Source organism: Chrysemys picta, chromosome 3 (assembly GCF_011386835.1).
Source record: "Chrysemys picta bellii isolate R12L10 chromosome 3, ASM1138683v2, whole genome shotgun sequence".
NCBI classification, from domain to species: Eukaryota; Metazoa; Chordata; order Testudines; family Emydidae; genus Chrysemys; species Chrysemys picta.
In genome coordinates, this window is record NC_088793.1 from 125,986,211 (window position 1) to 126,013,946 (window position 27,736).

Consider the following 27,736-nt stretch of genomic DNA (forward strand, 5'->3'; position numbering starts at 1 on the left):
GTAAGGATAGGGATTTCTTTTTCCTTATATATTTCTCAACTGCATCTACTTGCAACGTCTGCTGTTATAATTCTAAGGTCTAAGCAAGAAAAACTATCATCTGCTGCATTTAATCTAGTTGGGGTGCTACAGTTTAAAACCACTAGATGGTTTTCATCAATTAACTTTTCTAAGAATGTGCCATTGTTATCAGTTGTCTTACTGCCCCACAATTTATGATGATTATTTAGGTCACTGTATGGTCTTTTAGCACTCTTCACTATTTCCTGTAACTTCCGAGTTTCTAATTTCCTATGTGGGCTATATTATAATTCCTTAAAGAAAGATTTCTCCTCTGCATTCAGATTTCAACAGTATTATATTCAAAACTTATTTCTTTGTTCTCTACTGCTATGTAGTTTAATCTTTCCCTCATGAAAGTACAAGCACCGGCTCCTCTTCCCAGTTTTCAGTCTTGCTTAAAGGCAAAATACAATGGAATTTTAGAAGCAAGCTTTTTAACCAACCATGTTTCCTGATACGTATGACATCTGGTTTAATTTTCATTTCTAGGATTGTCATAAACAGACAGTTAAGGGTTAATTCCTCTTTTATCTGTAAAGGGTTAAGAAGTTCACATAGCCTAGCTGACATCTGACCAGAGGAACTAATGGGGGGGGGGACAAGATGTTTTCAAAGAGGAAGGAGGGAAATCTTTGTCCTTTGTTCTGTCTGTAAGTGTGTGCTGGAGTGAAAAGATCCAGGAATCAAACAAGGTAGTGAGTATTAGAGAAGGAATTTATTAGATTATGTTATTGTCTTTTGTGACTTCTTTTGCATAAGAGGGAGAATTAAATTGGGTTTTTCTTTTGTGTAACTTTAAGGTTTTTGCCCAGAGGGAACCCCTCTGTGTTTTGAATCTGTTGTCTGTGAAATTTCCTTGCATGTTAATCTCACAGAGGTTTCTTTTTCTTTAATTAAAAGTTTTTTTTTTAAGAACCTGATTGATTTTTCCTTGTTTCAAGATACAAGGGGGTTGGATCTGGACTCACCAGGAATTGGTGGGGGAAAGGGAAATTAGACTCAAATCCTGCCAGGAAAGGGGGGATGAGTAATTTTTCCTTGTTTTAAGATCCAAGGATTTTGGATTGTGTTCACCAGGGAATTGGTGGGGAGGGGGAAGGAAAAGTTTCCAAATGACTTTCCCATAAACGTTTGTTTAAACTATTTGGTGGTGGCAACATACTGACTTAAGCTAGTAAATCAGCTTAGGGGTTCTCATGCAGGTCCCCACATCTGTACCCTAAAGTTCAGAGTGGGGGTGAAACCTATGACAAGGATATTTTCTTTTAGTTCTTGACCATGAACTATCAAACTATGTGCATTCCAAAAAGGTTGTGATTCCTGTACTAGTCATTTCACCATTAGACTAATCCAAAATCATATAAATATTGTCTATTGACAGATTGCTAACATACACATATTTTTCTACTGCCCTTGCAATGCTCATTTTTTTCTGATTGTTCTTTGTTTGTGATGTGCAATTTATCACTTTAATAATAAATGCAATAAACCTTTCTTTTTTCAATACTAATATATCATCGCCTATTCCTTCCGCAATGTTTATCATATTTTTATAGAGTGAGGCTGTGTTCAGTTTCCCTTTTCCTCTGCTGATTTTCTCTTCCTTCTCTGCCTGATGTTTTGAGAGTCTCCTTATAGCTTCTGCATAAGATCTGCCACTAATAATTTTTGCCTTTTGTATCTACTTATCTTATTTTGCCAGATTATACCCTCTATATGCCGGACTGTGATTACCACCACAGTTACTATACTTGACATCCTCCCCTTCTATGCAACTTCCATAGGAATGCTCTCCCCTGTATTTACCACATCTCATTTTCCCCTTACAAACATTTGCTACATGCCCATACCATACTGTTGGCACTTAACACCTGAAGGGAGGAGAAATAGATGGCTTGATTCTAAAGATCTGAAACACCGGTGTTACGTTTAAGGGAGACACTCTAGCTGAAAAAGTAATAAGCACTGCTGTTGATGATTTACTTTCTCCTCCTCATTCACCATGCTCTGAGTGTCCATAGCCTCTGTTTTCTAGAAGCAGGGAGTGGACAACAGGGGATGGATCATTTGATGATTACCTGTTCTGTTCATTCCCTTTGAAGCACCTGGTATTGGCCACTGTTGGAAGACAGGATACTGGGCTAGATGGACCATTGGTCTGACCCACTATGGCCATCCTTATATTCTTAAGAAGTATGTTTTTCTAGCCATTAGCCCTGCAAGTTCAGTCTGAAATCTCATAGGCAATTTGGGTTCTTTCTTTCTTTTGCGTCATCGCCAAAAAAACTTTATTGCTTTTTTACTCCTGTTAAGCCTGCAGAGCCAACACAGCTAGCCAGATTCTATTCCTTCTTATGAATCATTAAGGGAATTGTTTACAAATGTCCAGTAAGCTACACATTAAAAGCAATGGGGATGTATAGATGTCACTAAGGGTCAAATTGGAAGACAATGGGATTGCATAATTGCACTGTTTTGAAGACTTAAATTGGACTCAAATTGGTGCACAGAGTTTGTGCCCACACTTTCCACATGGGTGAATTTTACCTAGTGAGCAGATCTATTGAGTAATAAGGTGCCATTTTTGCAGCCACTTTTCAGAGCAGAGCCACACTTAAGTTTCTGGGGGCAAGGACTCTTTCTACTTACTACTGTAAAGTGTTGTGCATGTTTGTCACTGCATAAATGTATAAAAATAATTTTGGTCCATGTAATATTTATTGTATCTCCTTTGATACTGTAACATGATTTCAGTAAAGATAGGTGTGGGTCTTTAGTGTATTTCAAATTAAAATACCCTCAAATTTTGCACATCATAGACAACTTGAACCAATATGTTGGCTGCCAGACTCAGGCCTTGGCTACACTTGCAAGTTACAGCACTGTAAAGCCTCCCCCAGCGCTGTAACTCACTCCCCGTCCAAACTGGCAGGGCACTTACAGTGCTGTATCTCCCTGGGTACACCGCTGCAGGTACTCCACATCTCCGAGAGGAATAACAGCTGCAGCGGAGTGGCTACGACTCACGGGTGTGAGTGTAAAGGCTTGCAGCACTGTACTAATCACCTTGTCAAGTGGCCAATCCTCTCTTGTTGTGACCAGCTGCAGGAATGCGGAAGTGCCGGTTTCAAAGCTCGTAGGACAGAGAAAAGCAAACAGTTTGTAGCTTGCTTTGAGTGAGTGAATGAATGAGCAGGGGGCTGGGAGTTCAGAGCTTGCAAAATAGAGAGCTGACATACTCCAAAAAGCACTCTCTCTCCCCCCACACGCCCTGTCACAATCCACCCCCCCCCCTCCGTTTTGAAAAGCATGTTGCAGCCACACGAATGCTGGGATAGCTGGCCATAATGCACCGCTCCCAACACAGCCACAAATGTTGCAAGTGTGGCCACACCATTGCGCTGGCAGCTGGCAGTGTGGACAGACTGCAGTGCTTTTCCCTACTCAGCTGTACGAAGACAGGTTTACCTCACAGCGCTGTACAGCTGCAAGTGTAGCCAAGGCCTCAGTGAGAGAGTCAGACTATTAGAATGCTCTAGATGCGGGGTGTCTAGCTACATAAATTTGTGGCATTTTGTAGGAGACAGAAGGTTCTATGTGCACTGGATGTACAAATGTCATAGATGCACTTGGGAGCAGGGTGCCATCATACAGAAATGAGCCTCACAGACATGTAAACATTTTTAGTTGATTCAATTATATTCTAAATCTGCTGAAGTTACTTTCATTACTTTTGTCTCAGAATGAAGGGAACACTGGTTTGCTCTCCTTAATCTTGTAAAACATCCATTGAAAGTCAATTAAAGCTTTGTCAGAGTACCAAGTGCAGATTCAGAACCCAAGTCAGCTCCATATTATTGGATACCTGTGTGTTCAGTATCAATTATTTACAGAGAGTTTTATGATTGAAAGATATGTACAAGATGATACAGAATTAATGCCGGACTGTGCAGTATGGTACACTGGCTAAAAATATATTTTAGACGATCTTTCTTTTCTCCAATTTTCCTTATTTGTTATTAACGTTTCACTTCTTTTTTCTCTTCTCATGTCCTCTAACTTTGAGCCATACATATTTGTAGAAATAGCTTATAAGAATGCAGACTTCAAGATTTTTCCCATTAAATATCTTAAACTTAATTTTGGGGGGGAATATTACCCTGATGATATTGATTTCCTTCATATTTGCATTTTTTCCATAGACTACATGGTAGAGGTTGTTATAAAACAGGTTCTATATACACACATTTATTGATAAAATAGTTCTCTCATTTCTGCTTTTCTATTGTGATTCTCCATCATTTTATTTTGTTGTGTGAGTCTTTAGGATCCGATCTTTATGAGAAAACTATGGTGATTAGTTATGCCCAAGAAAGCACTCTAGCTCTCTATTTTATATATTTAATAATTGGGGCAGTAAAAGGGTTTTAGCCCCATGAATTTGGGTTGGGCACTCTACTCAGAAATGGTGAAGTGAGTAAGTTATGCAGATTCAGGGCTATTCTAAACAGGTTCCAATAAAACCTTTACACCACACCACCATAATGTATTCTGTATATGTTATATACGTTACAAAAAAACTATTGCAGAAATATTTGAGAGAGATTATAAAAAATGTATTTAGTCTTTTAATGTATGTCTCTGCCTGTAATCTCAAGTGCCTTATTTACCATGAGTCCAACTGTGTAGGTCTCAGAAGGAATCATAAAAGCCTTTAAAAATAACCTAGAAGAGTTTTTTTATTCCTGAAAAAGTTATTGAAGTCCAGTAGTGCAAGCCATTTCAGGGCTGGCAGTGAACAGTGAAGCTAGGAATCTCCTCCCCACGCCCCCCCCCCCCCCCAAGTATAAATTTCCCTTCTCTAGTCCTGCAACACATGATATATTTGATTTTGAAATTGTGACATTTTTATCTATAGAAAAGCTATCACTGGCCTGAGATTTAATCTTGTCCACCTGTAATGGGGTGCAGACTCACCCGGCGGCGCATCCTGCTGGTCTCTCAGGGAATTAACTCTCCAGCCTCCGTAGCGCCCTCTGTTGGCCAGTTTCTCACCTTGCGCTGGCCCCCGTGTCCCTCCCAGACCCCGGGTGACCCTTTCTCTGGGTGCTGCCCCCAGGCAGTACCACCACAGTTTCTGTGGGTCTCCCCACCCAGGGGAACCCCCCATCCACTATCTCCGCCTCGCCTCAGTCGTAGGCTACTGCCAGTCACCAACTAGCCCCTGCTCACTGGGGCAGACTGCAGTATCAGCCACTCATCACAGACAAGGTTGGGTTTGGACCTGTTGTCTCTACCTATAACGGAGGTAGGGTAACAGCCCTAGTACCCTCTAGTGGGCCCTTACTTCGGCCTGCAGCCGGCCTGGGCCTCTGCTAGGCTGGAGCTCCCCGCCCCTTCCCCAGTACCCTCAGTACCTTCCTCAGCTCCCCAGGCAGCCTGGTCCCTCCCTCTCCAAAGGCTAGAGAGTGAGTGAGAGTGTCTCCCTCCTGGCCTGGGAGCTACTTGCTCCAACCACAGCCCTCTCCTGGGCTGTTGCAAGCCCTTTTAGACCAGAGCGGGTGACCACCCCACTACACCACCTCAAGACAGTGTAGTTTGAGGGGAAATTCCACACTTGTTCAAGTGCGGCTGATTTTTATTATTTGTATTACTGTAGTGCCTCTGGTCCCTAGCCCCATTGTACAAACACAGAACAAAAAGACAGTCCCTGGCCCAGAGAACTTAGAGTCTAAGCAGGAGACCAGAGGCAACAGATGATGCAGTGCAGACAGGTGGGGAAGTACAAGGAAACAATGAGACAATATCGGACAGTATAATTAGCAGTGGTCTCAGCACAGCAGTGGCTATCCATTATCAAGATTTTTGGAGGCATCATAGAGAAGTAGAGTTTTATGGGAGGTTTAGAAGATAATGAGGTAGCTTTCTGGATATTTACAAAGAGATACTCCCAAGGATAAGGAGCGGCACAGGAGAAAGCATGAAGTGCTTGTCTGAGCATTTAATTGAGCAATGGAGGTTGGCATCATGGACCGATCAAAGGTGAGGGTCAATATGTCAACAGTACAAAAGATGTTAAGTAAGGTGGCTGTGGGGATAGGCTGTGAAGTGCCTTGAAAGTGAACACAAGTAGCTTACATTTGATGCGATAGAGAAGGAAGAGCCAGTGGAGAAATGCAAACAAAGAGAGCAACACGATCAAAGCAATGGGCTAGGAAAATGATTTTTGCAGCAGCATTCTGAATGGGTATCAGTGGGGGCAAGCTTGAATGTGTCAAGGCCAGAGAAAAGGATGTTACAGTAACTGGGGTGCGAGATGATGAGATAAGAGTTTTAGCTACATAGATGAATAGAAAAGGCCATATCTTAGAGATATTGCATAGAAAAGATCTGCAAGATTTAGACATGGACCTCTCTCTAGGTTCTCATACCCAGACTGAGTCGAAGATGATGACCAGGTTGTGGACCTGAGTGACAGGCAAGTTATTGGTGGTGTTCATAGTGATTGAGAAAGGAGGTAGTGCAGAGGACTTGTGGAGGAAGATTGAGGCCTGTTTCAGCCATGTTAAGCCTGAGCTGGTGGCTAGACATAGAGTTATAGAGTTTAAGGCCAGCAGGTACCACTAGATCATCTAGTGTGACACTCTATACAGCACAGGCCACCTACACCCACCCAGCACCCACATGCTAAACCCAACAACTGAAATGAGACCAAAGTATTACAGCCCACAGGAGATTAATTGTTATGTGTCACAGTGCCCAAGGCCCCCCACACAGGGGGAGGGCAAGTGGGGCAATTTGCCCCAGGCCCCGGGCCCCGCAGGGACCCCCACGACAATGTTGGAGGCTCCCCCCCAGCCCCTCCTTCCCCCAGCGCCTCAGCATGCCGCGTCAGGAGCGGCCCTGGAGAGTGCTGCAGCGGCCTGGCTCCAGGGGGACCTGAGCTCCTCCCGCTGAGTCAGAGCCGCGTGGTAAGGGGGTGGGGCAGCGAGCTCCAGTCCCGCCGGAGCCATGCCACTGCAGCGCTGTCCAGGGGCCAGGGCAGCTCCTGGACGCGGCATGCTGAGGCTCCAAGAGAGGGGAGAGGCGGGGGTAACCCAGGAGCAGCCCTGGACAGCGCTGCAGTGGCGTGGCTCCAGCGGGGCCTGAGCTCCTCCCGCTCAGAGCCGCGTGGTAAGGGGGCGGGGCTGCGAGCTCCAGGCCGAGTGGCGGGAGCTCAGGTCCCACTGGAGCCAGGCAGCTGCAGTGCTGTCCAGGGCCGCTCCTGGACGCGGCGCACTGAGACTCCAGGAGAGGGGGAGGCGAGGGTAAGCAGCATGGCAGGGGGCTGGGAGGGTTGGATAAGGGGCAGGGAGTCCCGGGGACAGTCAGGGGACAGAGGTTCGGGGGGGGGGGGCGGTCAGGGGACGGGAACAGGGAGTTGGATCGTGGGCGTTCCGGGGGTCTGACAGGACTCGGTGGAGGGGGAGGTGGATAGGGTTTGGGGCAGTCAGGGGACAGGGAGCAGAGAGGGTTGAAGGGGGGTGGGGTCCCAAGGTGGTGGTTGGGAGGTTTCGGGGGGCGGCGGTGAGAGGACAAGGAGCAGTGCCATAGAGAGATTCATGTCAGGGGAGGGTAGCTTCATTTAAAATTAGCCACTTTAGATTAACAGTGATAGAGCCAGGAGAGCCATGGGGGAGGGATCACATGAGAAGAGCAATATCCTACACCACCTACCTCCTTCCCAACCCTACCAAGGATCCTTCCCAACCCTACCAAGGAGACCCCCCTCCCCTGCATTCCCCGAGGCTCCAGAGGGGTTAATTCAATGGTTCTCAAACTTTTGTACTGGTGACCCCTTTCACATAGCAAACCTCTGAGTGCGACGCCCCCTTATAAATTAAAAACACTTTTTAATATATTTAACACTATTATAAATGCTGGAGGCAAAGCAGGGTTTGAGGTGGAGGCTGACAGCTTGCGACCCCCAGTAATAACCTTGTGACCCCCTGAAGGGTCCTGACCCCCAGTTTGAGAACCCCTGGGTTAATTTAATTTTAGCACCCTGTGTCCATTCTCACGCATGTGCTATTTTGAGCATTTCAGTTTTCACAACATAGGCTCATCCCAGATTCTGGAACAAGCTCAAATGCTCAGTTCGTGGAGTATGTACATATTTAAAAATTTTATTAAGATGATGTTAAAAAAAAATGAACAGAGTTTGAGCACAGAAGTTTCTGGTTATCAGGGAATAACGTACAGATTATTGAGGGTGCAAAGTTTGGTTTAAGATCCGGTGGCATAAGGAATACATAATCTGCAATATCCCCGATTGGAGGTAAAAGGTTGATGGGTCAAAGTACAGGCATTGAGATATGAGGGTATGAAGTTCATAGAGTGGCTATGTTCAGGTGTGGAGTATAATGAGTGGATATGATGATGAGGATGGATTGACCCTCATTTGGTGAGATTTAATGTTCAGGGAGTTTATGGTTCCAGTTCATATGATTCAATGGAGAAGGTCACTTGGTCCCTTTCTCGTAGTGGGAGAATGATGTCACTCTGGCTCACGCCTCCTGGTACTGTTGGTGGCCGGTGATGTGCTCGATTTAGATGTCCCTGGACCATCGGATGGCGTCTGAGACCATGAGGTGCCGCATGAGCCGTGCGTAGCGTCAACTGATCCCGCAGGTCCACAGCACACACTCATTGCAGGGGTCCCAGGCGCCCAGGGCTCCGACAATCAGGGCGTCCATCTGCACCTCGTAGCCCTTCGCTCTCAGGGTGTCAGTACTTTTCCAGCTTACGAGCTCGGGCTTCACAAAATGCCGGGGTCCTGTTCGCAAAGGAGATTGTGACGTCGACGAGGATGATCTTTTTCTGGGCCTCGTCGGTGACGACCACGTCAGGTCGTAGCTGGCTATCGGTACCGGGGATAGTGCAGTTCACGGAGATCTCCCCCAGGCATGGCGCAATGGCTTTCACCAGGCGGTTCTGGATAGTGTTGTGGTGCAGCTGCCAGGCTCTGGAGTGGGGTTTGCAGCTGCACAGGACGTGGGGCAGGGTCTCGTTGGAGTAGCCGCACTTCCTGCAACGCTTGTCTCGGTTCCCGTGGCGGACAGCTCCGTTGAGCGGGACGCAGTTGAGCCAGGCACGGTGGATGAACCGCCAGTCGGCGAAACGGGTGAAGCCGCCCCCGGCGAGGAAGTGGTTGCTGGCGTCCCACTTGCTGGTCAACTCAAACGCTTTACCCTGGTCTGGTTTACGCTTCAGGGTTTCCACGTACAGCGAGTGGATGGCGGCCTTCAGAGTCCTCTCCAGCAAGCCCCTGGTGCTCGGGGTGACGATGGTGTTGTTGTTGGACCTGATGTGCGGCACCCGGACTCCCAGCTCCTGGCGCTCCTCGCACCACTCCCAGCAGCAACTGATGCACTTCCCTAGGCGACGCGTGGCGTTGCGAGTGCGGGACCACAGTGAAGCGATGTCGCGCCCGTCCCGTCCGAATTCCCCATCCAGGGAGCCGCTCAGGAAGGTGGCGATGTCTTGGTTGGAGGGGGCTCTGCTGATCTGCTTCTCTGTCGCATCACGCAGAGCGTTCGCTGCGATGTTCCTTACCGTGGTGTCGGAGCCAGTTCCTGACCCAGCTAGGGCTGCAAGAGAGGCTGAGAGCAGCCAGGCAGCTCCAGGGGTCATCCCAGCCACTGACCCAACCAGGAACATGGGAGGCCTGAAAGCAGCCAGGCAGCCCCAGGATCCACCTACCTGACCGCATGGGCTCTTCACGGCCAAGTTCCCCGTTGGTGGAGCTGAGATGGTTGGAGTTGGAAATGGATCTGAAACTGAAAGAGCTGGAGGGCTGTGAGAAGGAACGGCAGGGCCATGAGAGACAGAGGCAGCATGAACTGGCGATGGCGGAGCTGAGAAGCAGAGAGACCCCTACTGTGGTGCATGGGGATGGGCCCAGGGTGGCTAAGCTCACAGGGAACTCTGATAAAAAAGTGCTGCCTCAGTTTAAGGAAGGGGATAATATAGATGCCTTCCTCACTGCCTTTCAGAAGGCCTGCAATGTGCACCAGGTTGTCCCTGCAGACAGGCTTTGGCATCTCACCTCCTTACTAGGTCCTAAAACCATAGAGATGTTCAGCCAGATGGATAAGGTGGAAGCAGGGGACTATGGACTGTTCAAACAAGCACTGCTGTGCAAGTTTGAGCTGATCCCTGAGGCGTAGAGGAAAAGGTTCCGGGGTGTGCAGAAGACCCAGGGGATGACCTATCTGGAACTGGTCATGCTGATGGGGGAATACACCTGCGACTATATGAACTCTGTCTCCCAGACCAGAGGATGTGGCTGGTGGACAAGAGACCAAAGGACCTGCACTACGTAGGGCTGCAGGCTGATGAGTTTGTAGACAGCAGGTCGGAATATAGAATGGAATCCCAGGGGAACAGGCCCTCATCAATGCAGAAGGGAGGTCACCCAGGGGCTTCCCTGAAGGGAGTCTCTGATAAATCCCTCCCAGTGCCGGGGCACAGCCAGTACCCAAGGTGACCGACCAGCCCCAGAAGACCAACGGGACCTGAGGTGTAATTACTGTGGGGAGAGGGGCCACAGATGGGCCTGGTGCCAAAAGCTCAGGGACAGGATGAGCAAACCAAGCCCTCAAAGGGTTAACTGGGTGGGAGCCCAGCTGGAGAAGGGGCTGGCTCCCCAGGCAGGAGGGGCTGGCAGTTTAGCAATGGCCCAAGAGGGAGGAGTCTCCCAGGTCAGCTCCTCAGGGAGACTTGATGCTCTGGATTCATTGTTCTCAGTCTGCAGGGTGGCTGTGGGGCGGCCCCTGAGGAGCGAGTGCCTCATTCCCCTGGAGGTCGATGGGGAAGCTGGTCACTGGGTACTGGGACCCAGGCGCTAAGGTGGCCCGGCCCAAGGTGGTGCTCAACACCTACCTGACCCTGACGGGTGTGTGCGGACCCCTGTTTAAGGTACCCGTGGTGAGGGTACATCTGAAATGGGGGACCAAGAAGGGGCCCAAAGATGTGGGGGTGCACCATCAGTTGCCAACCAAGGCGCTGATGGGGGTGACCTGGTGGATCGTCACCCTAATCATCACCCATAGCCAGAGCCAGCGAAGGGCACTCTGCCTTAACACCAGGGGTGGTGCCCTGCCGGGGATGCAGGTTCCTACCCCAGCGGGAAAGGAGTCACTGGGGACAGGTCTTGGCGGGGCTGCGGCATTGGACCCAACCACTGAGAGGGAGCAGGTCCCCATCCCTTCCCCAGATGCTGAATTCCAGGCCAAGCTGCAGAAGGATCCCTCCTTAGAGAAGCTGAGGGAACTTGCTGGTCACAGCACAGCGAAACCCCTGGGGGAAGGCTGCCGGGAAAGATTCCTATGGGAGAAGGGATTCCTCAATTGGGAATGGGCTCCCCAAGGGGAAGTGGAACTGTGGGGGATCAGGAGGCAGCTACTGGTCCACCAGAAGTACTGCTGCAGGCTACTGTACCTGGCCCATGATGTCCCTCTCTCGGGATACCCGGGAATCCAGCGCACCAGGCAGAGGCTGCTAGGGAACTTTTATTAGCCCGAGGTCTTTAATGCCATCCAGCAATACTGCAGGTCCTGCAACCTCTGCCAGAGGGTGGGGAAGGCCCAGGACAAGGGAAAAGCAGCTCTGAGGCCCCTGCCTGTCATAGAGGAGCCTTTCCAGAAGGTGGCTGTGGACATTGTGGGACCCCTCAGCAAGGCAACTCAGACAGGGAAAAAATACATTCTGGTGGTGGTAGATTTTGCTACTCGTTATCCCGAGGCGGTGGCTTTGTCCTCTATTGAGGCAGACAAAACTGTGGTAGATGCACTGCTGAGCATTTTCAGCAGAGTGGGGTTCCCCAACGAGGTCCTTACAGACCAGGGCTCCAATTTCATGTCAACTCTGCTCCGATGGTTGTGGGAGAAGTGTGGGGTCCGACACACCTGGGCCTTAGTGTATCACCCTCAGTCCAACGGGCTGGTGGAGAAGTTCAGTGAGACCCTAAAGATGATGCTGAAAACAAGCATGAACCAGCATCCACAGGACTGGGACAAGTATTTACCCCACCTGCTGTTCTCATACTGGGAAGTGCCCCAGGAATCAACCAGGTTCTCTCCTTTTGATTTGCTGTATGGGAGGAGAGTGAGGGGACCCCTGGACTTGATGAGGGACAAATGGGAGGGGAAGGCCTCCCCCGATGGAGAATCAGTGGTGGAGTATGTACTGACTTTCTGGAAAAAGCTCGCTGAGTTCATGGACTTGGTCGGGGATAATCTAGCCAGGGCCCAAGGGAAGCAGAAGGTCTAGTACGACCATTCAGCGTGTGCCCACTCCTATGCCACTGGGGACCTGGTGATGGTTCTCATTCCCGTGAGAAAGAACAAACTACAAGCTGCCTGGACTGGGCCCTTTAAGGTCATCAAGCAGCTGAATGAGGTAAACTATTTAGTGGAACTGTCTAACCGGGCTCACAGCCACCGCGTGTACCATGTCAACATGATGACATTCTCCCTGCCGTACTTTGACAGGGAGAATTTGGTACTGACTGTGTGTGGCCAGTGGGAGGAGCAGGGAGATGATCCCCAGTGGATCTATTCCCTAAGACAGGGGCTGGCCCTTCGCTGGAATCAATTCCCCTCTCTGACAAGCTAACCCCTGCCAAGCAGGCAGAGATCCGAGAGGTGCTGAGTTCCTACCAGCAGCTGTTCTCCAACCGGCCTGGGCTCACTAACCTGGCTGTCCACCAGGTGGAGACAAGAGCCCACCATCCTGTAAGATGCTCCCTGTTCTGGGTCACTGGAAAAACAGCCCAGAACTTGGAGAGAGAGGTCAAGGACATGCTGGCTTTTGGAGTGATCCAGCTGCCCTCCAGCCCTGGGGCTTCTCCCGTGGTGTTGGTCACCGAGAAGGATGAGTCAATCCGGTTTTGTGTGGATTACCAGAGGCTTAATGCCATCACCAAGTTCGATGCCTACACCATGCCTAGGACTGATGAGCTTCTAGACAAGCTGAGGGGGGTTGGGGGAGCTTGTTATCTCACTACTATGGATCTCACAAAGGGCTACTGGCAAGTACCTTTGGATCTGGATGCCTGGCTGAAGTCTGCTTTTATCCCCCTCCTGGGGTTATATGAGTTCCTGGGTCCTACCTTTTGGCTTAAAAGGGGCACCTACCACCTTCCAGCATCTGGTGGACCAGTTACTCAAGGGGAATTTTGCCCTGGTGTATATTGATATGATCTGTGTTTTTAGCCAGACCTGGGAGGACCATGAGTCCCAGGTTAAACAAGTGCTGGACCAGCTCTGGGACGCAGGTCTGATAAAAGCTGGCAAGTGCAAAGTGGGTATGTCAGAAGTGTCATACCTGGGCCAGAAAGTGGGGGTCGGCTGCCTAAAGCCAGCGCCAGCCAAGGTGGAGGTGATCAGAGATTGGCCCGCTCCCCAGACTAAGAAGCAGGTCCAGGCTTTCATTGGGATGGTGGGCTACTATCAGAGGTTCGTGCCCCACTTTAGCTCCATAGCCGCCAGGGCCGGCTCCAGGCACCAGTCCACCAAGCTTGTGCTTGGGGCAGCACCTGGAGTGGGGCGGCGCGGTGCTCCGGCTGCCGGGGAGAGCAGGGCCACGGCCGGGGCTCGCCGCCCTCCCCCCCCGGCGCTCTGGGGGGGGGGGGGGGGGGAGGCCAGAGGCTTTTTTGCCTGGGGCGGCAAAAAAGCCAGAGCCGGCCCTGATAGCTGCCCCCATCACTGAGCTATGTAAGAAGGGTAAGCCAGATAAGGTGGTCTGGACTGAACAGTGCCAGAGGGCTCTCTGTGCTCTGAAGGATACCCTGGTCAAGGGCTCAGTGCTGGTAAACCCGGACTTTGACAAGTCCTTTATGGTGTTCACCGACGCCTCAGAACACAGGGCTGGGTGCAGTCCTAATGCAGTCAGCATGAAGTGTGGCAAATCTTTGGACTCAGGGTTAAATACTGCAGTCATTATTCACCCCATTTAAAATGGGGTTTAAATTCTGTATCCTCACCAAACTGACACAATTTACTTTTTATAATTTGTGAGAGTTTTTCAAGTAAATCTGTTAATTCATTTGAGTTATAAACTTTTTTATATCGCTGTGACAAAGTGGGGATTTATTAATCTTGTTATGTTGCATGTGAGTCTTACTTTCCTATACTAATACTGTGTGTACCTTAGTTTCCCTGTGTACTGCACCAATACTTAGGTGGTAGGAATTGGGTGTGTGATTTTTGCTGAGGCCCTCAGGGCAGGTGAGGCTGCCCTGCTGTTTGCACCTATGTAACCTGAGATGCAGGAACGACCAGATGACACCTTTTGCCCAGGAAGGGGAAGCAAGACAAAGAGAAGGAGGAGGAGCATCAAGGAGGGTGTTGGAGGTCGGGTAGCTGGAAGCGGGCAGTCTGCTTGGGGGGGATTGGAAGAGGGGGAATCCAGGGCTTCTGGCCCAGGATTCCCAAGATGGACTTGGCTGAAAGTCACTGATGTCTGTAATAGCAAGCTCTGTTCTAATCTGCGTTCCTGTCGACTAATAAACCTTCTGTTTTACCAGCTGTCTGAGAGTCACGTCTGACTGCGGAATTGGGGTGCAGGGCCCTCCGGCTTCCCCAGGAGCCCCGCCTGTGCAGACTCACTGCAGGTAGGGTGACCAGACAGCAAATATGAAAAATCTGGATGGGGGTGAGGGGTAATAGGAGCCTATATAAGAAAAAGACCCCAAAATCGGGACTTTCCCTATAAAATCGGGACATCTGATCACCCTAACTGCAGGAGGCGGATGGTATGAAAAGGAAATGCTGAATGCTCCGAGGTCAGACTCAGGAAGGTCGAAGCTGTGTAAGCTTCTTGCCCTGGAGACAGTATGCTCAGAGAGAGGAGGTATGCTCCCCCAGAGTCCTGACTGGCTTCATATGGAGTAGTTCCAGAGCATCACCCGGTGATTCCGTAACAATCGCCACTTCTGATTTTTTGCTTGGGGGGGGAGGCTGAACCTAATTTTAGGGTCCCTGGAGTTTGAGAACAGACTCACTTGTAGATTATTTCAAAATCTAAGGCATGGGTTATTTTTTTTAATTGAGGTGTATGGTCTGTTAATACTTTGAGCCATAACTATTTCTATTTACATTGCATGCAATTTTTCAACTTATTTGTTGTTAAATGCATTTTACAACAACTATTGTGGCAAATAATTGATTTCACACTGATTAATTGTGACAGAGTGTGTGGTTTTTAATATATAATTGCAAGGTAAATCGCCTAGGGAGAAACTGACAGAGATAGCTCTGTCTTACAGCTATTTAATTCAGGGCTTCATTGGCTGAACTATAAGCAAGGACTCAGGTACAGCCTGTCTCCTGCATCTTGGTAAAGCCATAGGAAGGAGCAGCTGTCCTGCATGTGAGTGCTAATACTTACAGCAAACAAGAAAATCAGCTGGGACAATGGAGATTGGACAGTGCCCAAATGACAATGGCTGGATGGAGACAGAAACTGCCTACTCAAGACTTAAAGGAGCAGATAGATACCGTCCGAGGGTCTTGAGAGTGGAGCTGGCCAGGAAGCAGAGCTGGGGAAACAATGGAGCCTGTTAAACAATCACATCTGCTTGGTTTGAAACTTTATACTCTCAAGAAAGAGCTTTAAATAGTATTCAAGCTTCCTCCACCAGGTGCTCAAACCTCTTCAGGCTTCCAGGCTCCTGCAACTTCACAACTAAAACTTTGAGCAGCAGGCAAAGGAAGTTGGAGCACTGGTTAAAGCTTTCTCTAATGGGCATGCCAAGTCTGAACAGAGAAGACCATCTCCTCAGTCCCACTCACAGAGAGCCTCTCTCTCCAGCCACTTCACAAATGAGTCTGCAGTCTCCACAGCTCCACATGCATTTTTTTAAATCCAAATAATTCCTAAACAAAAAAGTTTGTTAAATTAGAGTTAAGGTTGACTGTGTGTTTCCTCACAACAATGCAAATACTGAAAAGCAAAGAAATCATAAGTTAAGGCAGAATTCACACAACTAATACGAGTCTCCCAAGTGTTAGTCCACTACTCTCTGCCTCACCAACACAAACACACTCAATTTCAGTTCAACAGTACTATCCCCTTCAACTACAGTTGACCAGAGAACAATTCTGTTTCACTGAAACTTGCTGAGATGTTGAAATTAGTTTTTGTTCTGCATTTGGCATGAAAGCAAAACCTTTCAAACATTTTCACAAACATCAAGGGAGAGTGCATGGGTAGGGCACTGGCCTGTGGTGGGGGAGACCCCTGTTTCAAGTCCCTGCTCCCCAGCAGAGTTTTTTATCCCAGATCACTCTGAATCTGGCAGAGCAGGAACTTGAACCTGAGTCTCCTACATCATAGGCCAAGGCCCTAACCAACAGGCTCTAGAATACTGTATAAGACTCACTTTCCCCTGCCTTAAAAAAATCCTACCTTTTCAATTAAGACTTGATCAAAACCAGAACATCTCAGTGAAAACAATATATTTTGATGAATTTTGTTAGTCTTAGTTTTCTCTGTTGCTGCATATTTCTTGTTTTGATCTCTTGACACTTCCTGTTTTGCTCTCCTGATCCAATCCACTTGCCTCCTGCACAAGGACTCCGAGGATACCAGAACTGTCTTCACCAATTCTTTTCTCATCAGAAGAAGCACATCACCAAAATGGATGGGGTAAGCAGTGTATTGGTGAAGTGTATTAACAGACTAATGAAACAGCTGATTTGGAAGTGGCAGTTCTATAAAGTGCTGGACAAATTGTCATGACCTTGGGAGTGATTGGCTAATGAAAGTTACAGAGGGTCCTGTGGCACTTTTAAGACTAACAGAAGTATTGGAGTTGTTTGTGATGATGTGATGTTTCATAGACTGTGTTGTCACTGGATATCCTGCTGACGTTTTCGTACGGAGTTCTGTGGACTATTCCAGATGATTATCTCCCCCACCTATAGTTCAGTTATGATTTTATTATGCTCATTAGCGACTATATTTCCAGGAACTCAATGAACAATACTACAAGGAGTACAGCACTAATTTGAATGCTAGAAAGAATGCTGATCTTTCATTGGCTCTTAGTAACATTGCTAAAGCGCAAGAAAAACAACAAATACACTATGCTAGAAGAAAGACTTGTAAATATGGGAAAACAACGTTCAAGATTAGGGACCGTGTTATGTAAATAGTGGATTCTTTGTAACTTGAAGTCTTTAAACCATGTTTTGAGGACTTCAGTAACTCAGCCAGCAGTTAGGGGGTCTATCACAGGAGTGGGTGGGTGAGGTTCCGTGGCCTGCAATGTGCAGGAGGTCAGACTAGATGATCATGAGGGTCCTTTCTGACCTTAAAGTCTCTGAGTTATTTTTCAGCTGTTCTCCAGACTCCTTCAAACACATCTGTCATTTTGAGAAAATTCTTCTTCTGTTAAAACAGAGTATTTTCACAGTTGTGGGAAAGAACTAATGATGGAGGAGACAATAAAGATCTGGATTGTCTGAGCTGTGCTCTGTGCAAGTACGCAGTGGGGGAGAGGGAATTTTATTTAGAGAACGTTGTGTGTATCACCAACTGAAGAAGAACATTTCTGAGGGAGCCCTTTGTTTGAGTTTTGACAGCATATCATTGGAGTGCATAAGGATTTTGCTAGTCAAGATGATGAGGAAAAGGCTGATTTGAAAGAAAAGTGACTGGGAGTAGTATTTGTATGCTTAACTTTCAAACACTGTTGGGGCCAAATATTTCCATTACTTTTATTGAGACACCAGGATGTATCTAAAAGCAGAATTTGATCCTTTATGTCTCATACCATCAATTCTCCATTGTTTACGCAATAGAGAGAACTTGCAGAAATGAGCACTAATGTTTACACTAACTGGCTGTATTGTTTTTGCAGGTAGAACCCAACTACACAGAATATCCAGACTATACATTTGATTATGACAAAATTACATCACCATGTGACAAGAGGGAAGTCAGAAACTTCACAAAAGTATTTTTGCCAATTGCATACTCAATTATATGTGTCTTGGGCTTAGTGGGTAACATCTTTGTAGTAATGACCTTTGCTTTATATAAAAAACCCAAGTCTATGACAGTTATATCTCTCTTCAACATGGCCATAGCAGACATATTGCTTGTTCTCACTCTTCCATTCTGGGCAGTGAATTATGCTGCTGAAAAATGGATCTTTGGTGACTTCATATGCAAAATTACCAGAGGTATTTATGCAATCAACTTCAATTGTGGTATGCTGCTCTTGGCCTTTATCAGTATGGACCAATACATTGCTATTGTACAGGCAACAAAGTCATTTAAACTTCGGGCTAGAACGCTAGCATACAGTAGACTGATCTGTTTGGTTGTATGGGTATTGTCAATTTTAATTTCCAGTTCCACTTTCATATTCAGTCAAAGCTACAGCCACTCCGTCAATGAAACAAAGGAGATTTGTCTCAGTATTGGATCTGTGTTCACAAAAGGCGCTACGTTGAAATTATTGCTGCTGGGTATGCAACTTCTATTTGGATTTTTTATCCCTCTGCTGTTTATGGTATTTTGCTATGCATTCATTGTCAAAACCTTGGTGAAAGCTCAGAATTCCAAAAGAAACAAAGCAATATGTCTGATTGTATTAATTGTGATTGTTTTCCTGGTTTGTCAAGTACCATATAACATGGTTCTTCTTGTGACTGCCATAAATCTGGGTAAATTGAATAAACCGTGTGATAGTGAAAAGCAAATAGCCTTTGCGAAGTACATTACAGAAGCCCTGGCCTTCTTCCATTGTTGTTTGAACCCAGTGCTCTACGCTTTTATTGGGGTGAAATTTAGAAGTTACTTTGTGAATATGATGAAGGATCTGTGGTGCCCGAGATACAAGAAATACAAGACCAAGAGTTCAAGGATAAGTTCTGATACCTATCACTCAAGGCAGACAAGTGAAATTATGAGTGACAATGTGTCATCCTTTACTATGTAATATGACATCAACATTATTATGAAGGAGCTTTGATTATATTCATCCACCAATCCAAATCAATCTCATTATTCATGTCACAGCTAGTGATTTTGACTTTCCAACACCCTAAGTAGTATTTCCTATGATCTACAGCACCCTCCATCAAAACCATTAACATAAACAGAAGAATGGCACGACTATAGAAAACTCGTATTAATCACTGTCTAGCTAATATTTATGCTGTTTTCAAATACAGGCCCTTAAAATTCTCCAGAGAGCTAAATTTATCAAGCAACTTCCTTGATTCTAATGAAAAATTGCAAGTTTGATTTGAACATTGCCTTGGTATTTTGGTTTTAAAACAGGGCTCAACTCAGCTATCTCATATTATAACAACAATTTTAAAAGAATCAAAAGGGCAAATTCACCACCAGCCCAACTCCATTTATACTTATGTTATTATTAATTATTTATATTGCAATAGTGTCTCGAGGTCCTAAGACTAGGACCCCTTTGTGCTAGCATTGTACATACACATAGTAAGAGACAGTCCCCACACCAACGAGCTTGCATTCTGAATAGCTAAGACAGACAGAGAATGGGAAGGGACATGCTCAAGGTCACATAACAAGTCTGTACTAGAATGGTCTCCTGAGTCCCCATGCAGTCCAGTGCCCTAACTACTGACTGCTGCCTCCCTATATAGTTGTGCCTTCTTGAATTGTCCAGAGCCAATACTAGCATGGCTACTGAAGGGAATAGTATATATATATATATATATATTTTAAAATACACACTAAAAGGTTTTGTAACATCTCTTCAGTTTTGATCATCTGTGGAACAGAAAATAAGGTTTATTTGAGAAGAGATATTTTCCTGATTTGGCAGTGGAACTTCAGACTCCTCTGAAACTGACCATTTTGTAAATTTGTCCTTGAGAAAGAGAAATATTCAGAATGGTGTTTTAGCCTATTTGCTTTATTAAATGAAATTTTAAATTCACATGAGTGCTTTCTGTTTTTCATTGAAGATGGACTAACAGGGCAGTATTTGGCTCACTTGATACTCTGATATTTTATTTTATTGGACAAACAGTGACATGGAGAAAAATCCTGAAGTCTTTTCTCAGTATTTATTAGGCATTAAAATTCCTGTTGGGCTCAATTGTGCTACCTGCTAAACTGATGCGAATCCGGAGTAACTCCAGTCTTCAGAAATTGATACGATTGAGAGCAGAATTTGGCTCATTGACTGCAATGTAAAGTCTGCCAGAGTTAATACTGAGTAAGGACTTCAGTATTTGACCCGTTATGAATAAACCTTGAATACTTATACGATAAACTATAAGGATTATTAGTCAGTGCTGGAGGCATACAGTACAACCTAATCATGATCCAGCATTAACTGGGATACATCTGTTATGTAATTTAGCTTTTTTCACATTTTATATTTACACAAGATTACAGCAATAAAGATTCAGGATGGAACTTAACTGATTTTTTTAAATTATGCACAACACTCAGAAAAATATGTAAATAGCACAGCTACCTTAAAATGGTTGTTAGAGTTTCTTTAATACTTCTGTTTAGTTAATTAAAAGTTCTGTTTGTTATGGGAGCTCATAAAATTGTAACAGAGGTCAGAAGAGAACCAGAGAAGAAGTCCCACCCCTTCATAAACGGGATTGGTAGGAGAATATTCTAGACAGGAGCTTGGAATCTTTGAGGGAATGATTTTGGTTCTGAAGTATAGCAGGCAATCAATTTCAGTCTGAAATGGAGGGTGGCGGACAAAGTGTAGAAAGGAGCAAAAGCAACTGCTTTGCTTCAATCTCTACAAGCACAGCTCCTTTGCAGAACAGCTGAAATGTGGGGAAGTGACTAGCTAGATCCCCATACGTGTCTGGGGAATAGTTTCTGCATGTGGACCGTTCCCTTCTCAGATCAGTATAAGTTTTGGCTTTGGCAGAGTAACTACCCTTGCATGATTTTAACTGGCTGCAGAAGGGGGAAGCAGATTGGAGCCAGCAGAGTGCCTGCCAGTGGCAGCATGACAGGGCCAAGAGCTGTACCGCTGGTGCTGATGGGGTACTGAGGGAGAACACAGATGGGACATGTTACATGGGGACTGTTCTCATTGGAGCAATTCATCAATGTTTGTAAAGTAGTTTGAGATTTTCAGATATAAATATTAAGTCTATTTTTTTCTTAAGAACATAAGAGTGGCCATACTGGGTCAGACCAAGGTCCATCTAGCCCAGTATCTTGTCTTCCAACAGTGGCCAGTGCCAGGTGCCCCAGAGGGAAGGAACAGAACAGGTAATCAAATGATCCATCCCCTGTTGCTAATTCCCAGCTTCTGGCAAACAGGGTAGGGACACCATTCCTGCCCATCCTGGCTAATAGCCATTGATGGACATCTCCTCCATGAATTTATCTAGTTCTTTTATGAACTCTGTTATGGACTTGGCCTTCACAACATCCTCTGGCAAGGAGTTCCACAGGTTGACTGTGCGTTGTGTGGAAAAAAAAATTCTTTTGTTTTAAACCCGCTGCCTATTAATTTCATTTGGTGACCCCTAGTTCTTGTGTTATCAGAAGTAGTAAACAACAACACTTCCTTATCTACTTTCTCCATACCAGTCATAATTTTAAAGACACCAGTCTGATTTTTCTGACTCTGTCTTCAAATTTGGAAATTAGATCTGGCTTTTATTGTTAATTAACTGTAAATTATACAAACATGATACAAAAATACAAATATATATATATAACGGGATTGGTAGGAGAATATTATATAGCTAGCTAGATAGATGGATAGATTTACCTATAAATAGCAAAGCATTTTTACTAGTAGAAATTCCAGCAAATAGAAGTTTGATAACAGATTGGCAGAAAAATAATACAGTTCCGTCTTCATTATCCTAATGTTAAATAGCTGAAATAGGGTCACTTGATTACACTGAAAATTCCTCATTCATTTTAAAAGCTCTATTATAAAGCCTATTCAATGTTTCCTCCTTCCCCTATCATTAAATACAAGATTTTGAACTGTATTTTGCTGTTTATAGTACAAAATATAATTTATAATGTGTTTAATATTGCTTCTATGATTTTTGCAAAGACACGCAAAGTAAGCGGTGCCTGGCTGGAGCCCGCACCCCAACCCCCTCCTGCACCCCACACCCCAGCCCCATGCCCTGAGCCCCCTCCCGCACTCCTCACCCCCTCCTGCACCCAAGCCCCCTGCCCTGAGCCCCCTTCCGCACCCCTCACCCTGAGCCCATTCCTGCACACCGCAACCGCTCCCACACCCCGCACTCCCTCCCACACCCCAACCTCCTGCCCCAGCCCTACATTCATGGGCCTGCATACAATTGCTCCACCCAGATGTGGCCCTTGGGCCAAAAAGTTTGCCCACCCCTGTCCTATAGCTCAGTGGTTAGAGCACTCTCCTGAGATATGTTTGATCCTTTTCCCCCTTCAGGCAGAAGACTGAACTGAATCTGGGTCTCCCACGTCCCAGGTGAGTGCTCTAAGCACTGTGTTAAGAATGATAAGGGAGGCACTGCCATCTCCTCCTCTGGCCAGATTCTGAATGTGGCCCAATTTGGTAATGGGCCCCACAGGTAAAATACATATTTGCCCACCTTTCTTTCCCCAGTTTTTGAATTGCACTGGAATTTAGGCAGGAGCCAGGCAACAGGACAGAAATGTAGGTACTTAAGGAATTTTTATCCTGGAAATCTAGGTACTGGATGAGTTTAGACACATACGGGGTTAGGTGGCAACCAAGCAGGAGTCTTGTGGATCTCAGTGGCTCTTAGGGGCCTAAATCATGAACTGAGGCACGTAAGGCCCATTACGGATCTAGGCCTCCCTCATTCCCACACAGGAGCTACTCATATTACTAGTAACAGTAAGGGAGGGAGAGCAGCCTCTGTGGAGCCATTTCACCATCTTCCACAGAAATAGCTGAAGAGTAGGGGCCAGCAAGAATCATCTCATGGTCTGTGATCTGCTCCTGCATCAGTGCAACTACATGCTGGCCCTTCTTCAGGGCTTGTGGCAAAGCCACAATTTAACTGTATATTGCTACTTAGCCAAGAGTAGCTGCTCCAGAAACAGGTATTTTACTTTGCTAGCTAGTTTTGCTAGATTTGTTTTATCTTTCTCTTCAATTTTTTCACCCAGCACATTGTTTACCAGTTTATATTATACATTAAAGGCAATCATTAGAGGTGTGAGTGCCTCTTATGTAATGCTAAGTGCTTTCAGTTTCCACTTAGCCAATGAGAATGAGGGCACTCATTATACCTCTCAGCAGGCACTTGTTACCATGCAGGAAAGAGTTATATTCTGGTTCGTCTATTAATGATAAAAAGAAGAAGGATCATATAATTATATGAAATAGAGGAAGTAACTATGTCCTATATACACTTACTTATTAAAATCGTATACGACAGCCAAGACTGAAACATGATGGTATAGCACCTTGTCTCAAGCCTACCACAATGCCTTTTTGCATTAAAGCTGTAATTGAACATTTTTCTCCGTACCTCATTATTTCCTGAGCAGCTCAAAGAGCAACTTGAGTTCCCATATTTGTAATCAGGCCTTTCCTGGCTATTGTTTCTAAAACATCTGTGTTACTTTTGTCTTTTCAAGAACTAGAAGGGATTGCAGAATCTTTGCTCCAAGGAGTGTGCCATATAAACACAGCAACAAATTACTATAAACCAAGGGGCGGTGCCAAGTGTATATAGGAGGACAAATTACAACAGTGTAATATCATCTGATATTCTTAAGGTTACTGATGAATCCTTGTTTCCTTTCTATTATTAGAAAAAATATTAGGGTTGGTAGATGGTGTCAGGAATGAAGGCTATCTGGAGTAGTGACAGAAGGACTGTGGTATGGTACAATTATTTTTCTGACAGTGTCATCTATAGTTTTTATGCTAAGATAGAAATGATCAAATCCCATGTTTACAGTTTTAGGGTGTCAGCTGATCACCATAGCAGTCAGAAAAGGGAAATTATTAAAAAAAAAAAAAACCACCAAACTTTTGAGGTAGTCTTTACACATCATGAAGAATGAGAAAGAGACACAATCTTTTGCTTTGAAGTTCACTCTTATCACCACAGAGTGCAGTGAAGTCAAATTATTTTTTTCAACTTCAGCTCCTTTTTCGTGATAATTCACGAAGAGCCAAATTGTGCTTGCCTTTCTAACATGAATGGAAGTACTGACTTCAGCAGGGTGAGTAAGGAGAGCAAATATAGCAGCAAGAGTTAATATACTAATGCTAATATATCAAATGTTTTCTGCTAACGAGAACAATGTGGCCTTGTCTATCTTCAAAAAGGGGAAAGAGGAGGATGTACAAAATTATAAACCAATCAGCATAATTTTGATCCCCAGAAAGATACTGAAACAAATTATTAATCAATATGTTCAAATCTAGAGAATAATAAGGTTGTAATAGCCAAATGCCAAGAACAAATAATGTTAAACCAATCTAATTTCCTTCTTTGACAGGGTATTGGAATTATTTGAAACTATTCATATTAATATGGGAAACCAAACACTAATTTAACCATACATTCCTTTATTAAATTTAAAGGCCAAATGGTACTTATACAATTGCTCTAAACATGCCCCAAAAGCCTAAATAATAAGCAATTTACTATGTCTAAACAGTTACAAAACATTTATAAGCATTTGATTAAGAAACTTACAAACAGGATAAACCCAGGGGTGCTTAGACCCTTATTGGTTGGCTCCAGCATGGTCAGGCAGCAGGTATTAACAATGAATCCTTTAAGACAGTGGTTCTTAACCTTTACTGCAGCTTGCACCCCTTTGATTCTCAAAAATATGTTCTCGCACCCCTTATAAAAAATCATTGAAGTAGGTCAGTTCTTTAAACCTAGATATATCATAACTATAGAAGAGAGAGAATTATATTTAATTTTGAAGTTAAAATTTAATGCAGTAATCGTTAAAAATGTACAATGTTAATAAATATAAAGGTTTGATTAAACAAAGTAGTTGTACTTATGTGCCTGTGCTTAATTTGTGTTTTCGATGATTTACCTTCTAAAAAATCTGGCATGTCTCACACCCCCAGAAAGGGCATCTCGCACCCCCAGGGGGTGCATGCACCCTAGGTTAAGAAGCACTGCTTTAAGAGGTTACTTTTTATACCCTTTAACAAACACATGCTGTCACTTCCCATTACGGACTCCAGCTAAAAACCAATTTGAGACCATTCACCCTTATTTCCAGTCTTAACACAGATAAGATTTTACAATCTCCTTTCTCACCAGGTCTTTCCTCCTCTCCTTCTTGATGACCAACAGTTTTTCTTTTGCACCTGGGTTCACACAGGCCCTAAATTTTGAGATAACACTGGTATGTGTGGTGGGAACGACCATGCTGGATCATTTAAAGACAGATTTATTTTGTTTTATTTAAAACCATCTGCAGTCACCTTTATTGGTCAGAGGCCTTCTTTTTAGAAACTTGCCCTTTATCATTAGTTATTCTTTGAACCAGACATCCTTCCTACTTCATTCCTTCTGACCTTTTAAATTATTATTTTCAAGGCATTCCTTCTACTTGCAAGTCAGGTCCTTTCTTTACAACACATATATAGTTCCTTGAGTTAACTCTAATTCTTTAATTTCATATTTATCTTACACAGGGTAACTGGTCTAGTGGATAGGAGGAAGCAGTAGATGTGATACAGCTGGACTTAGTAAGGCTTTTGATACAGTCCCATATGAGTCTGATAAGCAAACTAGGGAAATATGATCTAAATAAAATTACTAGAAGGTAAATGCTTGTGAACTAGACTCCCGATACAACAGAGGTACCCACTGCCTAAGAGAGCTGCGGCTGTGGTGGTTTTTTAAGTGAAAGCCTGGGCTTGGGAGGAATTTGGAAAGACCATGGAGAACGACTACCAGATGGTCTCAAAGGTGTTCTGGCAAACCATTTGTCACCTTAGGAGAGATCAGCGGGACATTGCTCAGACTGTTCCCAGCAAGGGTGGTGAAACGCTGGCCTCAACTGAGGAGATTGTTGAAAGCACTTTGAGGAACTCCTCAACCCAGTGGACATGCCCTCTTTTCAGGAGGTGGTGCTGAAACTTCCCCGGTGAGATCGGATCTATTTCTATTGTAGAGGTCACTACAGCAGTAAAGTGCCTTCGTAGTGGTAAGGCAACAGGGGTGGACATGAGGTGGAAATGAGGTTTCTCCACAGGGTGGCTGGGCTTACTCTCTGAGACAGGATGAGGGGCCCAGCTATTTGGGAGAGCCTCGAATTAGAGTTGCTACACCTCCGGATCCAGAGGAGCCAGTTGAGGTGGTTTGGGCACCTGATAAGGATGCCCCCTGGAAAACTTCCTTTGGAACTCTACCGGGCATGTCCCATTGGGAGGAGGCCCCAAGGCCAACCCAGTAGATGCTGAAGGGGTTATATCTCCTGGCTGGCCTGGGAATGCTGGAGAACATCCTCCCGCCATCCCTTCCAGGAGGCGCTGGAAACTGTTGCGGAAGAAAGGGAAGACTGGTCCTCCCCACTCTCCATGCTGCTGCCGTGACCCTCACCAGGAAAAAAGCATAAAAGAAAAAGAAAAGTAAATGCATAACTGACTGAAAGACCATTCTCAAAAAGTAGTTATTAATGATTAACTGCCAAACTAGAAGGATGTATCTAGTGGGCTTCCACAAAGGTCTGTCCCTGGGTTTGGTATTATTGAATATTTTCATTAAGGACTTGGATATTTTATGCTTATAAAATTTGCAGATGACTTCAAGCTGAGAGAGGTTGCAAGCACTTTGGAGGACAGGATTAGAATTCAAAATGATCTTGATGAATTGGAGAATTGGTCTGAAATCAATTAGATGAAATTCAATAAAGACATGCAAAGTACTACACTTAGGAAGGAAAAATCAAATGCACAAATACAAAACGGAGAATAACGGACGGCAGTAGAATTGAAAAAAATAATCTGGGGTAATAGGGGATCACAGATTGAATACGAGTCAACAGTGTGACGCTGTTATGAAAAAGACATGTCATATGTAAGACATGGGAGACTGGTGAGGCATCAGGTGTACTGTGTCTACTTTTGGGCACCACACTTCAAGGCAGATGTAAACAAATTGGAGAGACTCAAGAGGAGAGCAACAAAAATAATAAGTTTAGAGAACATGACCTAACTATAAGTATAATTATACATGCAACAAGTTACCTAGGAAGGAGGTGGAGCCCCCATCGTTGGAGGTTTTAAGAACAGGTTAGACAAACATCTGTCAGGGATGATCTAGATAGACTTAATTCTGCCTCAATGTAGGAGGATGGACTAGACCTCAAGGGCCCTTCCAGCTCTACATTTTTGGATTCTGTGTTTTGCTTATTACAATATTTTGAAAAACTAGGTTAAAAACATTTTTTATAATTTTGAAAAAAAAAAAGTTTAAGCATTGATTTTAATGGGGTTTCACATTATAGGTTTGCCCACGCAGAGCAGCTTTCAGGATCAGGACTTTAGACTGCAATACTACATTCTTTGCATCACTCTAGGTATGAGCTCAATCATTCAGCAATACATGCAGCAGGAAGGACAGAGAAATATTAACATGGTGAAACAGGCCATGGCGCTGCTAAAATCTGACTTCTCAGATTA

The 27,736-nt window shown here is 45.1% G+C and overlaps 2 protein-coding genes across 3 annotated transcripts in view; one reads left to right on the forward strand and one right to left on the reverse strand.

Annotated features, from left to right (window-relative positions):
• Positions 1–27,736, reverse strand: part of RNASET2 (ribonuclease T2) — a 77,239-nt gene that overhangs the window by 45,996 nt on the left and 3,507 nt on the right. The window lies entirely within an intron of this gene.
• LOC101948238 (C-C chemokine receptor type 6-like) lies at positions 652–19,191 on the forward strand. 2 transcript variants are annotated; one of them, XM_065588919.1, is made up of 4 exons: positions 652–755; positions 14,633–14,719; positions 16,682–16,755; positions 17,972–19,191. In XM_065588919.1, the coding sequence occupies exons 3-4, from the start codon at positions 16,747–16,749 to the stop codon at positions 19,055–19,057; spliced, it is 1,095 nt and encodes a 364-aa protein (XP_065444991.1). In that variant the 5' UTR covers positions 652–755; positions 14,633–14,719; positions 16,682–16,746; the 3' UTR covers positions 19,058–19,191. The 2 variants fall into 2 exon arrangements, with proteins under 2 accessions (XP_065444991.1, XP_065444992.1); XM_065588920.1 differs by having other exon boundaries at positions 656–758.